At 38.7% G+C, this 19027-nt stretch overlaps 3 protein-coding genes across 9 annotated transcripts in view; 2 read left to right on the top strand and 1 right to left on the bottom strand.

Moving 5' to 3' along the window:
- Positions 1-6369, top strand: part of MTHFD2L (methylenetetrahydrofolate dehydrogenase (NADP+ dependent) 2 like) — a 132240-nt gene extending 125871 nt beyond the window's left edge. For all 3 annotated transcript variants that reach the window (XM_035004802.1, XM_035004804.1, XM_035004803.1), the window contains one exon: positions 5021-6369. In XM_035004802.1, coding sequence (XP_034860693.1) covers positions 5021-5133 — 113 coding nt within the window. In that variant the 3' untranslated portion in view covers positions 5134-6369. The remainder of the gene's footprint in view (positions 1-5020) is intronic.
- Positions 6370-11032: 4663 nt separating this feature from the next.
- On the top strand, positions 11033-18194 carry EPGN (epithelial mitogen). 5 transcript variants are annotated; one of them, XM_035004391.1, is made up of 5 exons: positions 11033-11135; positions 11711-11773; positions 15020-15140; positions 15874-15900; positions 17416-18194. In XM_035004391.1, exons 1-5 carry the CDS (start codon positions 11093-11095, stop codon positions 17468-17470), a joined length of 309 nt encoding a protein of 102 aa, XP_034860282.1. In that variant the 5' UTR covers positions 11033-11092; the 3' UTR covers positions 17471-18194. The 5 variants fall into 5 exon arrangements, with proteins under 5 accessions (XP_034860282.1, XP_034860280.1, XP_034860279.1 ...); XM_035004389.1 differs by having other exon boundaries at positions 11711-11800; XM_035004388.1 differs by having other exon boundaries at positions 11711-11800; positions 15874-16026.
- Positions 12658-13175, bottom strand: LOC118010205 (ubiquitin-40S ribosomal protein S27a-like). Its single transcript, XM_035004387.1, is given in 2 exon segments — positions 12658-13010; positions 13013-13175. Coding segments are annotated over 2 exon segments (462 nt in total). The 3' UTR covers positions 12658-12711.
- Positions 18195-19027: the final 833 nt, after the last annotated feature.

The following is a 19027-nucleotide window of genomic DNA, read 5'->3' as shown; positions in this document are numbered from 1 at the left end:
AAAGAAAGAAAGAAAGAAAGAAAGAAAGAAAGAAAGAAAGAAAGAAAGAAGGAAAGAAAGAAAGAAAGGGTGCAAAGCAAAGAGTGCTCAGCATTTGCTTCGCAGTGAGCATTGCAGAGACAGTGCGCACCCCCAGCAGAGAGAGGGGCCCCGCCACGCTCCTTCCGCAGGAACTGCACTCAGCATGTGAGCATCCAGCCACCAGAGCTGTGAACGGTGTCTGTGAGCATATCTGTGAGCAGATAGATGGCGGCTGGATTATCCCCATTTATTTTGTGCATCTGTTAGCAAGAGATGCCCTAAGATGTCAGAAAAGCCAAAGAGAGGTTATCTTTTAGGTCTGGGCATGCTCAACCTTTTTTCCCTGTAAATTAATGGCATATGCTTCTTCAGTTACACCATTTTGGCTTATGGAAGGTTTCCTAGGAATGCTCTACTTTTGGATAGCAGGGGGGAGCCTGTACCTGGTTCTCATCCATACAGAATTTTTGGCATTTTCCTTAACACACACACATACTCCCTCACACCTAAATGCAGAGTAAATAAGTCTCTGAAGGAACTTATTGCCTTAATGTGTTTCTGTAATTCATTTCAATAGAGCATATAGAACGCTTTTCCCCACACATAATAGGATTAATCTTTAAAAGCATCATCTTCTACAAGCAGGTGCAAACCTTTGTCTGCCCTCAGGGAAAGACCAGCCAATGAGAGATTATTCTGGTGATGTAATGCTTGTTAACTTACTCTCTTGCAGACATGATTGGGGAAGATGCTTTTCAGAGCATCAAACGTATTAAATTTAACTCTTTCTCACATGACTAATTTTAGCTCACAAGCCACTTCCGACGCTTCGTAAACATGTCATGTAGGACAGCCCTGATAGAGTTATGCAAAATCACTAGACTAGAGAATTTCTTTTGAGCATTGGCATCTGACCCACTGGCATTTGCCAATGATAATTCCCTACCTTTCTTGAGAAATCAATACTTCCGCATCCTGGTTCTTATGTAAATAAACGATACTAGCCAGAGGCAGATAAACTTACATTTCTTTCTCAGATATAGATTCTCCTGAAAATCAAATCAAAAGGGATAGAGACTTTATATGGGTTTTTTTTTTTTCCGTCAAACTCATCACAGTTGACTTGTCGTGACTGTACAAACTTAATTCTCATATTCACCCACTTTGTTTCAAAGATTTAAAAAAAATACTTGAAACAGTGTTTGAATAGCCAGGTATGTTCATAGTGATATAATCTTCTGCTTAGTGAGTAATGTACGGGGCTCTGCTGATGCAACTGAATGCTTGTGAATGTCCAGAGAAGCCGTAGCTGGGGCTAGGGCAGCCACTATCCATCACATAGTGTATTTCTGTGAAGTGGTGGGCAAGGCAAGATAAATGTGTGTTACTTTCTAGCAGTAAAGTGTGCAAAAAAGCAGACCCAAGCTACAGATTTCAGGCAGCTCAACAGTGCAACAGCTCATCCATTCCCCATCCCTCTCCCTTCACCCCAAACCTCAGTTTTTTGAGCAAAAGAACACAAGAGTAAGCATTTTGTGAAAAATCCTAATTTGGAAGAGGAGTGTCATGTTACCTGACTGAGCACACCAGTGGCTTATCTGATCTGACGCCGGGGAAGAAAGCAACTCAGACTGCTCAGCCAGCTGTGCGATTTGAGGTGCTGAATGTAATTCGGAGATGATGAGCTGTGAGTACTCAGAGTAAAAATGTAGGAAAGTTACTTTATTAGAACTTTCCTCCTTGTTTCTTTTTTCAGACTCTCCTCCAAACCCTTTGAGAAAACTGCATTAATTTTTGGCACATGAGCCTTTCTTGGGACTTTTCTACTTATTCAGGTCATGGTAATACGGTTACATTGGGATGGGGTGGGATTCTGGAACGGTAGAATGTTTCAAACGTGGCTGTAAATCTCGTCTCTACCATATAAGGGAGTGGTAAGTCACTCTAACTTCAGGGAGACACACTTTCTCCCTCTATTAAAATGAAATAATAATCCCATAGGAATTATTAAAATAATATTTATAAAGTTCTTGGTAAGTAGCAGGTATTCAACTGATAGTAGCTATGGTTATCACTATTTTTTACATATGCATAATTCCAAGCCACTTTACCTTTCAAAGTTGAAAACCACATTATATAAAATGACTATTTACCCAGAGCAAATTTGCTGACATGATGAATTTTATCTACCTTTTGATTGTGAAATGAACCATTCTGCTTTCCACTGAAGATTCAGTTTGTACTTGGTTCTTCATTTACCATATCATTCAGTCACCTTTTATTTTTACCCATTGATATTTCAAAGTCAATACTTTACAAATAGATGATTTTAAATATTATCAGAATAAAGAGTAGTATTACTCTTTATTAATGTATGGCCCCATACAAAGCATGGGGCCATTCACGAGTAATGTAGTACATTTCTTCTAGAGATTTGTTGATATTTTAAGGGCATGGCTTTTCCAATTCTATAGTAAAGGTCCTGGAAGGTAGCTTGAGGTTTTCAGTAAATTAGCTTGAACTAAATTGTTTGTATCCACTGACACATTCCTACAAATTGATTTTAGATTTTAAATTTCAAGGGCTAGGAATGCCTGGGTGGCTCAGTCGGCTAAGCGTCTGCCTTCAGCTCAGGTCATGATCCCAGGGTCCTGGGATCGAGTCCCCCATTGGGCTCCTTGCTCAGCGGGAAGCCTGCTTCTCCCTCTGCCTGGCGCTTCCCTGTTTGTGCACTCACTCTCTCTCTCTGCCAAATAAATAAAGAAAATCTTTTAAAAATAAAAATAAAAAAATAAATTTCAAGGGCTATTTAGTTCACTTTATCAGAATTTACTGAATGCCTGACCTGTACATGTAGAGACTCTAAGGTTAAACCCAATGGTGACAGCACCAGCTGTAAAGTCTAGGTTGCTACCATCCAGGTGCCAGTGCCTGGTTAAGGGGACAGACAACACAGTGTGTTCATTTCCATAACAGAGTTATGTAGAAAGTTACTGGAAACACACAGGTGGTGGGGCTTTTAATTCAACATTGGAGGGGTGAGTTTTTGAGAAAAATTATAGCCAGGTAACATTTTATTGACTTTTAAAGAATAATAAGGATATTCTTATTTGGATAAAATAGAAGAGTATTCCAGGTAGAAGGAATAGCTAGAGCAAAGGAGGAAAGGATTGCTAATTCATACCTATTTGTGGAATGGCTAGTGACGTAGCCTACTGTTTGACTTGGATGGAAGTGTGGCGAGGGAAAAGGAATGTTCATGTGTAGAGGGGCTTTTTGGAAAACTAATCCATTACCTTCTGAATCATAAATATTCTTTATCTTGTCTTTGTTACGTACCATGAGAAGATTGATAATACATACTAGCTGGATTTTTTTTCTTTTTTGTGATGTCTTTAAGCCTATTTGTACTTAAGCAAAAGAATACTCTTCCTTTGCTCCTCCTATGATTAAAAAATTCTAGTGTACTATTAAACTTCAAATAAGGTAAGTGTAAACTTTACAAACCCTATTTCGAGAAGGCAATATAAATTGTACAAAAAATAATACTTGCGATCTAGAAAACATCTGTTAGTTTTGCTTCCTATAGAAGCATACATGAGCAAACTTGTAAAAGGCCATACATCTAAATAACATGTGACTAATAATGTCAGAATATGCGTTAAAGAAGTATTGTCTATGCTAACTTTGTGAAAGAGTTATCTGGGAAAACTTCATTGTTCATATTCACATCGTGAAGCATAAGACCAGCAGGTCAAAGCATGGGGCCATTCATGTGTAATAATGTGGGTGTGAAAACATTCTTAAATAAAACTTGCTGAAAGTTCTCTGTCATTTTCTTTGAGTCTACTCACTGAATAAGAAGTCTGCATATCTTAGAATAGAACTATGTGTATATGCTCAGTAATTCAAATATGTTTGGTGACTTGTATTAGACGTGCCCTGGAACGTATTGTCTACACATAAGTGACATTGTTGTTAGAACAGGAATTTATCAATTTAACAAATGGTGTGTGCTGAACTGTCTATAACCTGTTCCCCCTTTGTGACCAGTATCATGTATTTCAGAAGTAGTTAACTGGAATTACAGGTATTTGGGTCCCTCATGGGTTATAGATTGTCATCATGTAAAACCAACTGCATGGAGATTCAACCTACCTCTTAGGCTGATTAGATAACATACACAGGATTTTTTGCCTAAGTGTGTGAGTGTTTGTAGGCTACCTCATTCTAAAAATGCTTTGAGGCTCGTAGATTTATATGTGTAATGCAGAAAAATCCACTATATTCTCTTAAATTCATTAAACAAGGAGGCTGTTAGAACTCCTGGGGCTCTCACGCCATGGCAGCCTATGTAAGCAAACCAAAATCTAAGTCTATAAATGCCCCAAGGTTACAAAATCAAAACCTGAGGACAACCAGTCACATACAGCCAATTAGGCTTTAAGTGATAGCCGATCCACAATGACCTTGCTTTGTTTCCACCTCGCTCGCCAGCTCCTTGTTAGTGGAGCACTGCTGACCACTTCCAGTTCGCTGCTGTCCAATTCAGATTGATAAATGCCCAAATAAACTCTTAAAAACTTTTGGGGTGCCTGGCTGGCTCAGTCGGTAGAGCACGCGACTCTTCTTTTTTTTTTAAGATTTTATTTATTTATTTGAGAGAGAGAGAGAGATGAGAGAGGGGCAGAGGGAAAGGGAGAAGCAGGCTCCCTGCTGAGCAGGGAACCTGATGTGGGGCTCGATCCCAGGACCCTGGGATCTTGACCTAAGCCGAAGGCAGATGCTTAACCCAGTGAGCCACCCACGTGCCCTGAGCATGTGACGCTTGATCTCGGATTTATAAGTTTGAGCCCCACGTTGGGTGTAAAGATTACTTAAAAAGAAATCTTTAAAAAAATGTTTATATGCCTCAATTTATCTTTTGACTAGTTATTTAAAAATATGAAATTCTCAGAAAAATATAAAACTAAAGATGGCTTTCTGTTTTCTCCATCAGCTGTTAAGAAGAAGGCTAGCTTTATCACTCCGGTTCCTGGAGGTGTGGGACCCATGACGGTGGCAATGCTTCTGAAGAACACCCTTCTGGCAGCTAAAAAACTCATTCACTAGGTCACATGAAAGAATAAGGCAAAATGAAATCGTGCTATTTATTTATTTGACAAAGGGCAAACACCTTTATATTTTACTACAAAGCTATTTATTTCTACATTGTATTTATTTTTTCATGGATGGAATCATTGTGGATCAGATGATTCACACAATCTGACTCATTTCCTGCTAACAGATTTTGAGTTTTAGGGGAAAAAAACAAAACAAAACAAACAATTCCAATGAAAACTTTGGTAACAGTGGTTTATTTTGTGAATAATATTTGTTCATAATGTTAAACAATAAAGGGCTCATAATAAATGAATGTATTTTTGACACAAATATCACACACAGTATGTTTTCAGCAATCGTCTTGTCAGCCAATGGGCGCCCTTGTAAAATGCAATTTAGGTTTTGACATAAGCAGTCTCAATTTTTATATACTTTGTTTATCATAAGCTGAAAAAGAGCTTACTTGCTAAAAGAAAGATAAAATATTAAAAGTAAAATCTTGATTCATGTATCTCCCAAATGGACCCTACGAGGCATCTTAATGAGAAATGACACTCTATTCAAGGAAAGAAAAGTAAACAAAGAAGGCAAAGAAAATGCAGTGCTGCTTAGAAAGGTAATAATGATCATTTCAAATTGTGAACGACTACTTGCCATAGTAAAAATGTAATAAGAATATGTTGGGTTTACATGTAATTTCTGTCTTCTTCTAGAAAAATATTTGGATAATACCTTCCTTGAGGAATAATGGAAAATCCAAAACCAGTCATATAAAACAAAACTGTGGTTGTGTTTTCCCACAAATATTAGAAAAATATGGTATACTATGAGTGAGGATTTCATTAAAGAATGAATATTAGGTTTGTTCACAGATTCGGAAATTAATAGGAAAATATGACACAATGTGCCAAAGCTAAACCTTAGGCTATAACTAAAAATCTACTGCATTTTTGCCCACAGTTCTTCCCTCTTCTGTTATGGCAGTTGGTTCTCAGAGTAGATGTCATATTTTTAACACAATGTAAATTAGGAAATACACATGAATGTCAGTTGAAGGCTATTTTGAGACTACCCTAAGTACTTGATTGTATTGTTTTCATGCCCAATCCCAGTGTGTGTTTATGTACCAACAATGATTCTTACCCAGTGCATGTTTTTACCAGTGTGTGCTCCTGATCAATGTGTGAAAATAAACTACTTATAATTAATCATATTTTAACTGTATAATAAAAGCAATTTGAAGAATACCTGTCTTCTTTTTTCCTTAAGATATTTATAACTTTTTTGTTCATATATTTGTTACCTATTTCTTTTTTCTTTCTTTTTTTTTTTTTTTGTGGTTTGATTCAAGTTTTTATTTAAATTCCAGTTAGTTAACATACAGTGTAATATTAGTTTCAGGAGTAGAATTGTTGCCTATTTGTTTACAGCATACTGGGGAAATGTACTAGTTTCTTAAACATGCAGGAAAAGGTTCTATAGCCCATTCCAAATTCAGTACAGGCCAATCTTTGTCTGATAACCCCGACAGAAGTTTAAATTCAAAGCTCCCAAGCAAACATTTCAGAAAGGGCCTATTTTATTCTTAAGGGCCTCAAATTCCCCAAACAGACAAAATGACCCAAAATACATGTGCATGGAAAAGGTGAAGTCTGCAGTTTTGAGCCCACCAACCCCAACCCCTCAAAATACAGGAGGAATTATTCTGGGAAGGTTTCTGCCCTTTGGCTAGGCTAAAATTCAGGAGGGAATCTTTCTAGAGACTAAAATACTGGAAAAGAAAAATTGTTCGGACATTTGTTAAAAATGATAAGGAAGACTTTATCCAAGACTATTGCAATGGGATCAATACTATTGCAATAGAGAAGATTGAACTCAACTCCAAATACAGCAAAGACAGCTATGGATCAACATCCAATGAGCAGAGTAAGGGGATCAGTAGGTGGAAAATTACTGTAAGAGGAAATTGATTATATATCAAGGGTAGGGGAATTCTTTCTAAACTAGCTTACCAGGATTCTTGCTGAAGGCAGGCCAGATATCAAGGGTGGGGCATGGGAACTTGATCAGGTATGGGGGGGGTGGTCTCCATAAACTGACTCAGCAGCATTCTTTGCTAAGACTGGGCTCAGGGGGCCTAGTCAAGAAGAAGACTCAGAGGAGTCTGATTGAAGTCCAGTTGAGAAGGAAGCCTTTGTCAACACATAAAGGAGATAAAATTGGTTCGTGGGTACCATGACTTTATTTATGGATACTTGGGGTGAGTAAAAGATAGACATATGACAGCCATGCAGTGGGGCTTTGGAGAATTAACTTTCCTTCTCCTCAAGTATCTATAAAAAGGACCCTGAAGAATGAAGGGGGATTGAACAATAATACAAAGATATGGAAGTGAGAATGAGTTTGGCATGTATATATGAACCAAGAGTCAGACTAAAATGAAAGGTGTGTGTTGGAGAGTGGTGGAAATCCAGCTGAATAAGTATGCAGAGATAGATTTAGAGAGTGCCTGGATAATTCAGACCATGTTTGGTGAATTAGGACAATTGCAGTTAGAGCCTAGAAGATATTATCATTGATTAATATGAGAAAGTTATAAAGCGGAGCTGATTTTGGAGAAGAGATTATGTTCAGTTTAAGAGTGTCAGATGATGACATAATACATGGAGTCCTGATATAACATCAGTCTGGGAAGAGACTAGTGATGAAAATCTAGGACTCAGTACCATGTACTAACCACTAAATCCCTGACCTTGCTGACCATTCTTCACACCCTGTGTCTCTCTACTCTTGCTCAATAGCAACAACTATCCTTAAGAGAGCACCTGGCGTGTGCTACATGCTTTATTTTTTTGTTGTTATGGACAGTCTCCATTTGATAGATGAGGAAATTGACCCTTGGGGTTATTAAAAAGCCTCAGCCAGGGCCAAATGGATAGTGGACGTGGAATTCAAAACAAGGTCTGGATTGCTGTGAGCCAGAGCTCACTCTCTTGTCATTACATCACACTGCCTCCCTCAGTGCCTTTCTCCACCTGGAGTCCTTTCTCTTATTACACATCTAAATCTTCCTTGTTATTCCAGGTTCACTTCAAATGAAACTCGTCCATGAAAACTGGCATGAGTCCCACCCCTGAACTCCCACAGCCATTTCTGCACACATTCATGGCACTTCTCAGTTCCTACCCGGTTCTGTATGTGCTTTCCTTAACTCCCTTCAGTACCCTGAAGTCAGAGTCCATGCATGATTTGTCTATTTGTCTTGCTACCACCACATCCAGCCCAGGGCCATGGATGTTGCAGGCGTTCAATACTGAATGAGTAAATGGATGAATGGCAACTGCATCCATGAGAATTACATGGTTTAGAGAGAGAGAAGGCCATGGACGGATGACCATTTCCCACCAATGTCTAGCAACAGATTTTTGTTGAGTTAGTGAGAGAGCAAGAAAGAAGGCAAAGAAAGAAAGGGAAGGAAGGGGAAAGGAAGACTTTCAGAGATGCTTATGACCAGAGAGACGAGTAAATTAAAGAGACAGAAAAAGTGGCAGAAGGGAAGAATGACAGTGGAGTGTTCTCAGCCTTCTTTCCCCTTTCTCTTTCTAACATGCTCCAGTGTGTCTCAAGAATGAGTGACGATATCAGTGAGACCACCTTACCATGCCCCTCCCCCCATTCTTCAGGATTGGGAAGGGACTTTTTGTGAGAGGATTGAGGAAGGGAACACAGGGGACTCTCTTAAAGAGAGTTTAACTGGGATCCATTAGTATGAGTCCCAGAGGAAAGACGCATGCGGGCTGACTAGAGCTATTTTCTGGTGTAAGTCTTTAGGAAAGTGGTAGGTGAGTTTCTGTATTATGTGGCCTAATTCACCAGAGTGGGGAAACATCAGGAAAGAGCACAGGCCATTCTTCTCAGCCCAAATGTGAGTGAAAGCCACAGCTGATTTAATATTTAGATTCTTAGGATAGAGGTAATGGATTTAAAGTTTGATTTTAGGAGATAAATCAGAGAATTCCTCCGAGATCAGTATACGGATTCCTCCTAGAGAACACAGCTGGGGAAGTAGAAAGGACATGTGACCTGGAATCCAAACACAGATTCGAGTCCTGACTGTAGGGCATATCCTTTGGTACGTCACTCTTTTGAGTCTCCATTCCTCAGTTGTCATAAGGGAAGAGAAATAAGGCCTCTTGTTTATTTCTTTATTCACTCAAGATGGATTCGTTAGGTATATACCATATGTTAGGCACTGGATTTGTTGGGGCCAGGATTACTGAAGAAATGACTGGGAGGTGCATGAAAGCCTTCTGCAAAATGCAAAGCACTCTGCAAACTCTAGTTAACAGTTAACAGCCAAGATGGCTGTTGTACTATGTCCCCGTCTTACAAATAAAGATATTTAACAGTAGTCCTAGTATGTCCCTCCAACAATTGCAATTGGTCATAATGGTTTATTTAATCCTTTGCAAATGTTTTTCTTCTTAAATTCACAGCAGTGGTGCAGAGGATGACTGTTTGATTTATAATTCAAATATTATTTTCCTGGGAAAAATATTATCCAGAAATTGTCTTAATAATGAACAGTTAAAAAAAAAAAAAAACCCACGAAAGTAGAAATACAAAATGTAGGCTTGTTTAAAGTGAGCCAAGTGCTGTATATTCTTTTAACTTTAAAATGATGACTCCTTTGGTGATTGCCCAAGTTATAATGAGTTCAACAAGCTCATTCTTGTGTGATTTCTGAAGCCAAATTCATATTTCAATAGTGAAAGAGATCCTTTCTGGTAAAACAAATTTGCTGAATGGACACGATGCAAATGATAACCTATCTTGACTTAAACAGGTTTTCAAGGTCCGGAAAATATGAGCAATTGAAATTCCTGATAGAAAGGCAGGACACCTCAGTAAAACATGTTTATATAGGTTCTTTATAATAATTTGGGGCAAGTGAAAATTTATGGGAACCTCCTACCGTCACAAAATCTAACAGCAATAATCACATCTTGCCCTTTAAAATGGCATTTTAATAATCATAACTAGATTAACAGTGAGAAAAATTTGAATGTCGTGTTAAAACTTTCTGTTCGTTAGACATACCAAACCTAAGTACTTTCATTTTGTCTTAGTGGAGATGGCATCATCATCCTCATCCTCATCATTCTGGTACTTTACTGGTTCTCCCTAGCCAAGTCGCTGGAGCACAGACCGAAGCATTGTAGCTCTAAGGAAATTGGCAGCCCATTCCACTTACTCGGAAAAATCTTAAATGGCAGAATGACATAAAGGCAAATGTTATGCTATTAAAAATAATTATTTTTACAGAACTGGTAGTAGCAACACAAAGTAGCAGAAAAATAAAATGGATTATGAAACCTCTGCTGTTACCCAAATTTCATTTTCTCCCCTGCCGTTTAAATTACAAAATACCTTGATTCACGTGCAGTCCGTATGAGAGGTGGTGTAACTGAGAGGTGGTGTAACATAATCGTGTATGTAAAAGTACATACAGTTTCAGGGATGTTTGATTTATTGCCCGGTGATGCTGTTTCCTGGTTTGCAAATATCAGAACTCCCCTTTGCTGGAATCCTAGGTAGGTCACTAGCCACTTCGGAGCTGGTACAAGTCTGTTCGCAGCAGTGGGGCCTTCCCTGAATTTAGATTCTTTTTTGTTGTTTTAAGTACTTTTACATACACAATTATGCCCACAGGTAACAGGAAACCAGTGTTTCAAAAGAAAACTTGATCACTCTGCTAGATAACATTAGGTATCCTAAACAAGTGTGTGAGCGCCTCGAGGGCTCTACCTACATCTGCTGCCAGAAGTACATATTTTTTTGATTGGTAAGAACTGGCAGATGACGCTTCATGAAATATAAATGCAAGAAAGACTCCGGAGAGCTCAATAAAAACCTTCCACCTGTCAGTCTCGGAGGATAAGAAAGATACTGTTAACAGCAGCAGGAAATGGCTTTCGGAGTTTCAATATCAGTCTATCTCTTATTCAAAGGTAGGTGGTTCCTTTTTGTCTTGTTAATTTTGTATCCGTGTAAAATATGAATAGAATTTGTTTCCTCTGAATTAATGAGAAGTTGGCTTTCAACGCCGTTCTTCACGACAAAGGACAGAGCAAGGAATCTGTGAATTGAGTTTCTTATGTAATGCAGGTTTGGCTCCTAACAGATGGTGATACCCCCTTTTTTGAGACCTGTCTGCTTGCTTGATGCAACTGAAGAGCAGTTGATACATTTTAACTACTGTGTCACTGCATCCTTGTGATTGAATTAGTATACCCATGTATCCACTTTCTCGTAAAAATGTATGTGTTTCTACTTTCTGTAATTAAAAAGTAGTCCCTGGAATTGGTATGGGTGAGAAACTGTCAGGAAACTGCCCCGGTCAGGTTTTGGATTTCAAATGTAAATGAATTGAAAATAGAACACAGGTGGGAATAAGTAGACTAAGAAAGACTTTTGATCCGTGGCTTGCACATAACTTTCGGTCTGTCGCTTGCATGTAGAAGGCGGCTCACCTGCTAAAGATGCCTTTCCCCTCTCCCCCCCCCGCCCCCACCCCTTCATACAGCAGTGACAGCCCTGACTACAGAGGCAGCCGAGCCGGGGACACCCCCAATCACAACCCAGCCAAGTAACTGGACAGTGAACAAAACAGAAGGTATTTTCTTCACACTTGTGTATTTTAAGTGTTTTTTTTTCTCTTTTTACCATTTGAGAGATATTTGGATTGTGATCAAAAGCAACATTGGAAATTTTGAAATATATATTTTATTCTTAATCGACTCTTCTGTTAAGTGGAAGTGACAGGTAAATGTGCCAGCAAAGAATTGCCCTTCTAAAGGGGCCAAGTAAATGAGAGATACAGAAGTTGTCTTCAGTTACGGTCCTGAATGTGAGACACCCCACATTTTCTGCCTGACTCCTGCTCGGTTCCCAATAACCCATGTGTGTCGCAAGGTGGTTTGTCCCTGTTCTGGCATTCTTGACGACTGATATTTTGATATCATCTTTTATTCTGTGACCATGACTTTGCAGCCAAAGAAATTATGACATGATGAAGCCTTAATCCCTCTTTGGAAAGACCTTTTCTCTTGTTTTGTTTTGGGGGGCTTTTGTTGTTGTTTTAGCATATGCTGTATTTATTTCCTAACCACTTATACTTAATTTTGGTTGTTGATGGTGATGATGTATTATCACTATTACTATTATTATTAGAATAGCTTCTGGCTGTTGTTGAGCATCAGTATTTTTTTAAGCCTGTTTGAACTCTGGGAGGTGAACTTGGAAAACTTGTTACCTGCCACGACGTGTGTACCGGGTAGTTAGGATTCTCACACAAATCACTATCCCCTCTTGTGAAGATTGGTGATACGACCAAAGCCAGGCAAATAAAAGATCAAGTCAGATGGTTTGTTTCTGAATATGAAGGCTAGTAATATTTAAACATTCCTCATTTCACCAATAATTTTAAATTAAAAAGAATTTACTTAAAATATTTTGCCCATTTGAGTGTGGTTTTTTTTTTTTTTTTTTTTTAGTTCATGTCTTTTATTATTAACCCATATACAATTACTTGTCTTCTGGTTTGTTGAAGCAATAAGTCAGACAACATTTGCCACAATAATGTCTGTCGAAGTGGCTAGCCATGAAAACTCCAGCACCACACTCATCTGAAGGGCACTCCCGACGAAGGCGACTGATTTTGCCATTCTCATCCACCTTATAGTATTTCAGGACGGCCAGTTTAACCTTCTTCCTCTTATGCTTATTCTTCTTGGGAGTGGTATACGACTTCTTCCTTTTCTTAGCACCACCACGAAGTCTCAACACAAGATGAAGAGTAGACTCCTTTTGAATGTTGTAGTCAAAGTGCGTCCATCTTCCAGTTGCTTGCCAGCAAAGATCAGTCTCTGCTGATCAGGAGGAATTCCTTCCTTATCCTGAACCTTGGCCTGTACATTTTCTATTGTATCCGAGGGTTCAGCCTCGAGGGTGATGGTCTTTCCCGTAAGGGTTTTCAGGAAAATCTGCATCTTGGTGGCGGTTCCACCTACAGCTGAGGAAAAGGAGTGAAGGGTCAGACGTGGGAACATAAGAGGGCCTGCCCATTTGAGTTTTAAATATCTATCCATTGACAAGACAAAATCTGTGTGAGCTTTAGAATAATTTTCAGCCAAACTTCTTCATGTCTTCTGAGCCTTTGAGCCAAGAGAAAAGATCTGGGAGATAATGTAGAAAATTCAAGAACAGTTTCCCCTCAGTGACTGACTTCGTAACAGTGCACCCAGCATCACCTTTTTACTTCCTTAATAGTGAAAGTCTTCCAAGTTACAGAGAATAATAATAGACGACAGGGGACTGAATATATCATTTCTACAGTTTTCCTTTGCTTTCTTGATGGAGAGCCTCAGTTTCTCCGCTTTTAATTTAATTTAAAAATCTGCATCCAATATCTTAGGAAATTTTTCATAAACTTGTAACTAATATTCTTCTCCTTAGGGGAAAGATGAGGCTCTCTAGTATATTCTTTCCTTGAAAATGCCTTCTCTCAGTTCTCACATTTTCTAGCAAATCCTGGTTCAGGCTTGGCTAATTCAATTGATTTAGTCTTGAAGCAGGAAGAACCCAACACAGTTTATAATGGGAAATTCTTACTGGCTTAGAGTTAATTATTAAAATGAGATACTAGATTCACAACACCACATTCAACAAAATGAAGGTGAATCTTCAGGTAATATTGTGTGTTCTCAACCAAAATGAAGTTATATAACACAGTATCTTATTGGTGGCTTAGTACCTAAGATTTAGTATTTTCAATATAAGAAAAATACACCTTTTTAGATCATTTATTTCCCTAAAAACAAATAAGTAGGATTCTCTTCAACTACTTAGCTAGCAAGGCAAATGTGGTATGATATGATAACTAAAGATGGGGAAATACATTTATTCATAACAATGATGAAATAAAATGCCACTAATTCTGCTTGGGACAAGTTTAAGAATCGGTAATTAGATTTTTACCAGAAAGGACTCAATTATTCAGCTTTACCCAAGTGTCATCCCCACTGCATATACCCCAAGGATGGCATAGGTGTATGTCTTCAGTACATCAGGGAACGAGGAGTAAGCATCCTGAAATGTATATATTTTGCCAAAGGGAAGCTTCCGGTAGAGACTTCTGGACACTTGACCACAGAAGTTTTGCCAGATGCAGTCATTTGCATGGTGTTAGACTTCAAAACCCAGATTTTCTCATTCTGTCTGTCTCGAGGGCTTTCCCCATTATCTCATAATGGCTCTTAACTGAGTACAATTTCCAATTAATATTCAAAGGTGTTGTCTCAACTATGTGAAGCTTGAGCCATAACTTGTTTCTGGCTTCTTGTATAGGTCATGACAATTCCTCTTCTGAAATCAGGCACAGGGCTCCCTTTACCATTACCTTCTCAACTGGTAGTCCACAGAAGAGGAAGCGGGGAATTTTCATCTTCTCAAGTTCATTATCTCTGTAAATGCCAATTTCCTAAGCGCTGACTTCTCAGGTGTAAAGGGGAGAATTAAAAAAGGAGAATCAAGGCTAAAACGAGAACCAATGCTGCCACCTTTTGGCAAACTGGTATCTCTGCCTCATTATGTAGCTTCTAAAGAGCAGAGCAATCATCAATGCGCCTCCACCCCCTAATTAGTTAGTGATATGTCTAAATAATATTAACCCAAACTTTGGACTATAACCTGCTGACGGAATCAGTCAATAGTTTAAAAGGCAGAGCACCCAAAGAATATTGTTAAAATTAAAGATCTCTTTACATACGTGTAACAAATCTACTATAAGAGTGTGACCCACTTCATCTGTTAACATTGTATGTCCTTTTCCTAGTTGACTACACAGAAGGACCCATAGCCTTGAAGTTCTCACATCCTTGCCTGGAAGACCACAATAGTTACTGCATCAATGGTGTTTGCGCATTCCACCATGAGCTGGAGAAAGCCATCTGCACGTAATTGCAAAGAACTTTCCAAGTCCTAGAGATGGGAGGAGATGAACTTATGTTTCACATGTTTCTATGCGGTTCACATAGTCCCTTTCCACACACCTCTCTCTTATCTAGTACAAAGGGTACATCATCTGAACATGACTCACTGTATTTGAATATCTAAGGAGTCTTTTTCTAAACTACCTAACCCTCATTACTCAAAAACAGGGTTCCCACATTAGCAGCTTCTAGGTAACCTGGGAGCTTGTTACAGATGCAGAAGCTTATGCTCCACTCAAAACTACTGAATCCAAATGTGCATTTTAGCAACATGCAAGGATGATTCTGCGTTTTCACGGGGTTGATTATAGGATGAGATGAAATAGATTATAGCAAACACATTTCAGGAATATAAAGTTCTAGAGAAATTAAGTACTATTTTTATGATCATTGGTTTGCTAGGCATTCTCCTATGAAAGACTAGATTAACAATTTTCTAGATCAACTCATGCAAGCAGATTACCTTCCCCTTCTACCCATGAGGGAAGTTACATTAATATGGGCCCTTAATGAATTGATTATTGTGAAATACATAGCTTCTTCAATACATTTAACAGTTGGCTTTCATTTGGCATTTTCCTCTTTAATTTACATTACTTACTTTCTATTGAAATTTTTATTCTTTGAAATTGGTCATTTCTTTCTATTTCTACCACTATGAGTTTTAAAATTATGCATTCTTTTCTTTTTTTTAAAGGTGTTTTACCGGTTATACTGGAGAAAGGTGTGAGCACTTGACCTTAACTTCATATGCTGTGGATTCTCATGAAAAATACATTGCAATTGGGATTGGCGTTGGATTATTATTAAGTGGTTTTCTTGCTATTTTTTACTGCTACATAAGAAAGAGGTAGGAAAAAACGAAAATATGAAGTGACTGGGCACTTGTTCACTTGATGAATATTTATTGAGCCCCTACAATGTACCAAGCACTGACATGTGTAATTGTTTAGTGAAAAATGGCTGCAGATCTGGCAATTTCCTACATATTTGTTTTGATGCTTTTTCTTATAAACACAGACAAGCAGTAAAAATTTACCTGCAATTGCACTAGAATAGCTCCGATTTGCAATTTCTCTTCATCCTCATCTCTGTCTGCCCACATCAAAGTTACAGGTAAGGAGGACAGTAAACTCCACAAGAGTAGAGAGTGTCTCTTGTTCACGGTTATATATTCAGTGCTAATTACCATGCCTGGCACACAGTAGTCACTCAGCTAATATTTGTTGAAGAACAAATCAAGAAATGAATATTAAATGAATGAAAATGTATGGCAAACATTTTCTTTTTAGACTTCAGCTGAGGGTTTATTTGGGAGATTCTGTCTACTGCTAAAAGCCTAAGAAAATAAGCTTGATCCACAAATATAAATTACTTGTGTTATCCACACTGGTAATTTTTTCTTAAATCCATGTAACTAGGATAAAGTCAAGAAATAATGTGAGATACGTTAAAGAAAAAAGTGCAAATACATTTCCTTTGCTGTACCTTATTAACTGAGTTGCCATTTTTTAAATGACCAAGACTGTACGAAATAAAAGTTTGTTTCCTTAATAACTGCATCGTAGAAGAACATCTGTTATGTCAGTTGTAGGTCAATTGGTATAAAATCTATTCTATCAATTGATATTGTTATATCAATTGCCTAAGAGACCAAGAAAGAAAAAAAAAAAAGGAAGTAAAACCTTTTAATGTTAACAAGACCACTGTGTGAGGTCAGGTTCCTCAGCACCAAACCTAAGATGGGGATTCTTGTGCAAGTCAATGGCTGAGGGAGTTCTCTAAGGTGAACTCTGTAATGGAGTAAGAAAAACTAGAGCAGAGTATGAAGGTGAGCAAAGACGTGGCTTTCGCCAACGTCTAGCCTTGGCCCAATTCCATAGGGAAATCTAGAATATGAATGGCATGGCAGATGTCTCCCATGAGGGCGAGGGATCTTGGTTTTAGTGCCCTGTGTCATCAAGCATGGGTGGCAGGATGCTCCTGGTGGGAAAGGGGGCAAGGACTTGGAATCTCCCAGGAATCTTCAGGCTAAGTGCTCTGTTGGCCAAGGGCAGTCCTCTGGAGAAGGATGCAACTGTGAGTCTGTTAACAGGCGTAGCCCCTGGGGGGTGGGTCCACCCCCATGGATTTGGGGTGGGGCACCAAGAGCAATTGCTATACAAGAGCATATATACCATTCTCCATAAACTATACAAACAGCCATCAAATTCACATGGAAACCAATGTTCTGTTTTAGGTGTCTAAAATTGAAATCACCTTACAATATCTGTTCCGGAGGAAGACCACTGTGAGGCCTTTGTCAGAAATTTTCATGAGGCATTTATAAAAATCAGTGGGCCCCAAATTGAAATCTTCAAATGAAACAACAAAACTTCCCAAGCTGACTGGACTGGAAAATAATGGAAGTTGGGATCATGATGAAATGAGAGAATACCTGGATGGGAGAGAATAAATTTCAACGTTGGTCTTCGGACTTTGCCATCGTTAGGGTGCCACGGGAGCCGAGTGAACAAGCTACAGTGACAGAAGTCAAGTTCATAGTCCTACTCTGGGCTGGTTGCAGTTGCTATTGTTGTGTGGTTATTGTTCTTACTGCAGAAGGACCGAGTTTCAGGCCTCTGACCGTGTCAGATGTGAAGTTTCATGGGAATGATTATCAACCTTGCAGCAAGCCAAAGCAAAGCCAAGGTTGGGTTCTTCATGTGCTTGCTACCACCAGTATTTTGGATCACTGCTCTATGGACCTGGTCCCAAACATGCTGCTTTCCTGGTGTCTAAAACAATGTGACGTCAGCTGTTCGGATGAGGTCAGTGTTAGGGCACCTCTGGGACGCAAGCACGTGCCTGAAATCTAAACCGGAGAGAAGAACACGGAATGTCCAAGGCAAACACGAATCATGCCCAGCTTGTGACAACACTATGTAGCCTTTATCTGTGAAATATGGAATAAGCTAAAGAGTTTTTGATGACTGAAAGCTATCTGGATATCGAGTCCTGTAGGTGAAACATTTCTGTTTCTGCATGGATTATAAAACTTTGTGTTGGACTCATGGGTCCCCTAACGTTTATGCTCATCACCTCTTTCTGATGTTAGTGGAACTACCTGGTGACTACCCATTTTGACTGAAATTCTAGAATTCTACTAATAAATAAAATTTGACCATTGGCCCTGACATAGAAACTGAAGAATTGGACATAGGAATTTTTTCACCAGCCAACAGCATGTGGAAACTTTCTTTACCATTTCTGAATACTTGATAGCAGATTTGCACAGAGCGAGAGAAAATGGAACAATGGCAGAAATACCTACTTGGGAATTAGGGTCCTTCCTCTTTAATCCTATTTCTTCCACATAAGTCGAATAGTCTTGTGCAGGTCCTTTAATTTCTTTGGGCTTTGGTTTTATTTTCTACAAGGCCCTGATAGCTTCAAAATTGGACAATGGGTCAAGAGAAGTTCTTCCATGTTTGTTCTGCAAGTGGGATTATTCTCAACCCCAGGCCACCTCTAACCCCCAAACACACCACTGGACATCCTCTTAGGTGTATAGTTTAATGTGTAGTTTGTAGAATAATAAATTAAAAATTTGTTTTTCAAGGAACTGAAACAGGAAATTAAAGAAAAATGATATCTACCAAATTTTCTTTTGGATTCAATCTAAAACTATGGACTTTCTTTTCTCTATCCTGACATAGATAAGCAATAAGTGAAACAGGTCTGATCACAAGGTGGGTTAAAAGCGAATCAAACACGAACGTTCTTACGATGGTAACAAGACTTTCACTTCTAATGACTTTCCACTCACTCCTAAACAAAACCTTATATTCTGCTTTCCTTTGAGTAGAAGG

This window comes from Mirounga leonina, unplaced genomic scaffold (assembly GCF_011800145.1).
Source record: "Mirounga leonina isolate KUSES-001 unplaced genomic scaffold, KU_Mleo_1.0 Mir_129, whole genome shotgun sequence".
NCBI classification, from domain to species: Eukaryota; Metazoa; Chordata; class Mammalia; order Carnivora; family Phocidae; genus Mirounga; species Mirounga leonina.
The sequence above is the reverse complement of the archived record's forward strand: the minus strand, read 5'-3'. Positions and strand labels throughout refer to the sequence as shown.

Bases quoted from the DNA above. Each gene is read 5' to 3' on its own strand.
- EPGN (XM_035004388.1), top strand. From the start codon at position 11,093: ATGGCTTTCGGAGTTTCAATATCAGTCTATCTCTTATTCAAAG. The intron at 11,801-15,019 runs GTATTTTCTTCA...TCCTTTTCCTAG, and splicing joins GACAGTGAACAAAACAGAAG to TTGACTACACAGAAGGACCC. The intron at 15,141-15,873 runs GTAATTGCAAAG...TTTTTTTTAAAG, and splicing joins CTGGAGAAAGCCATCTGCAC to GTGTTTTACCGGTTATACTG.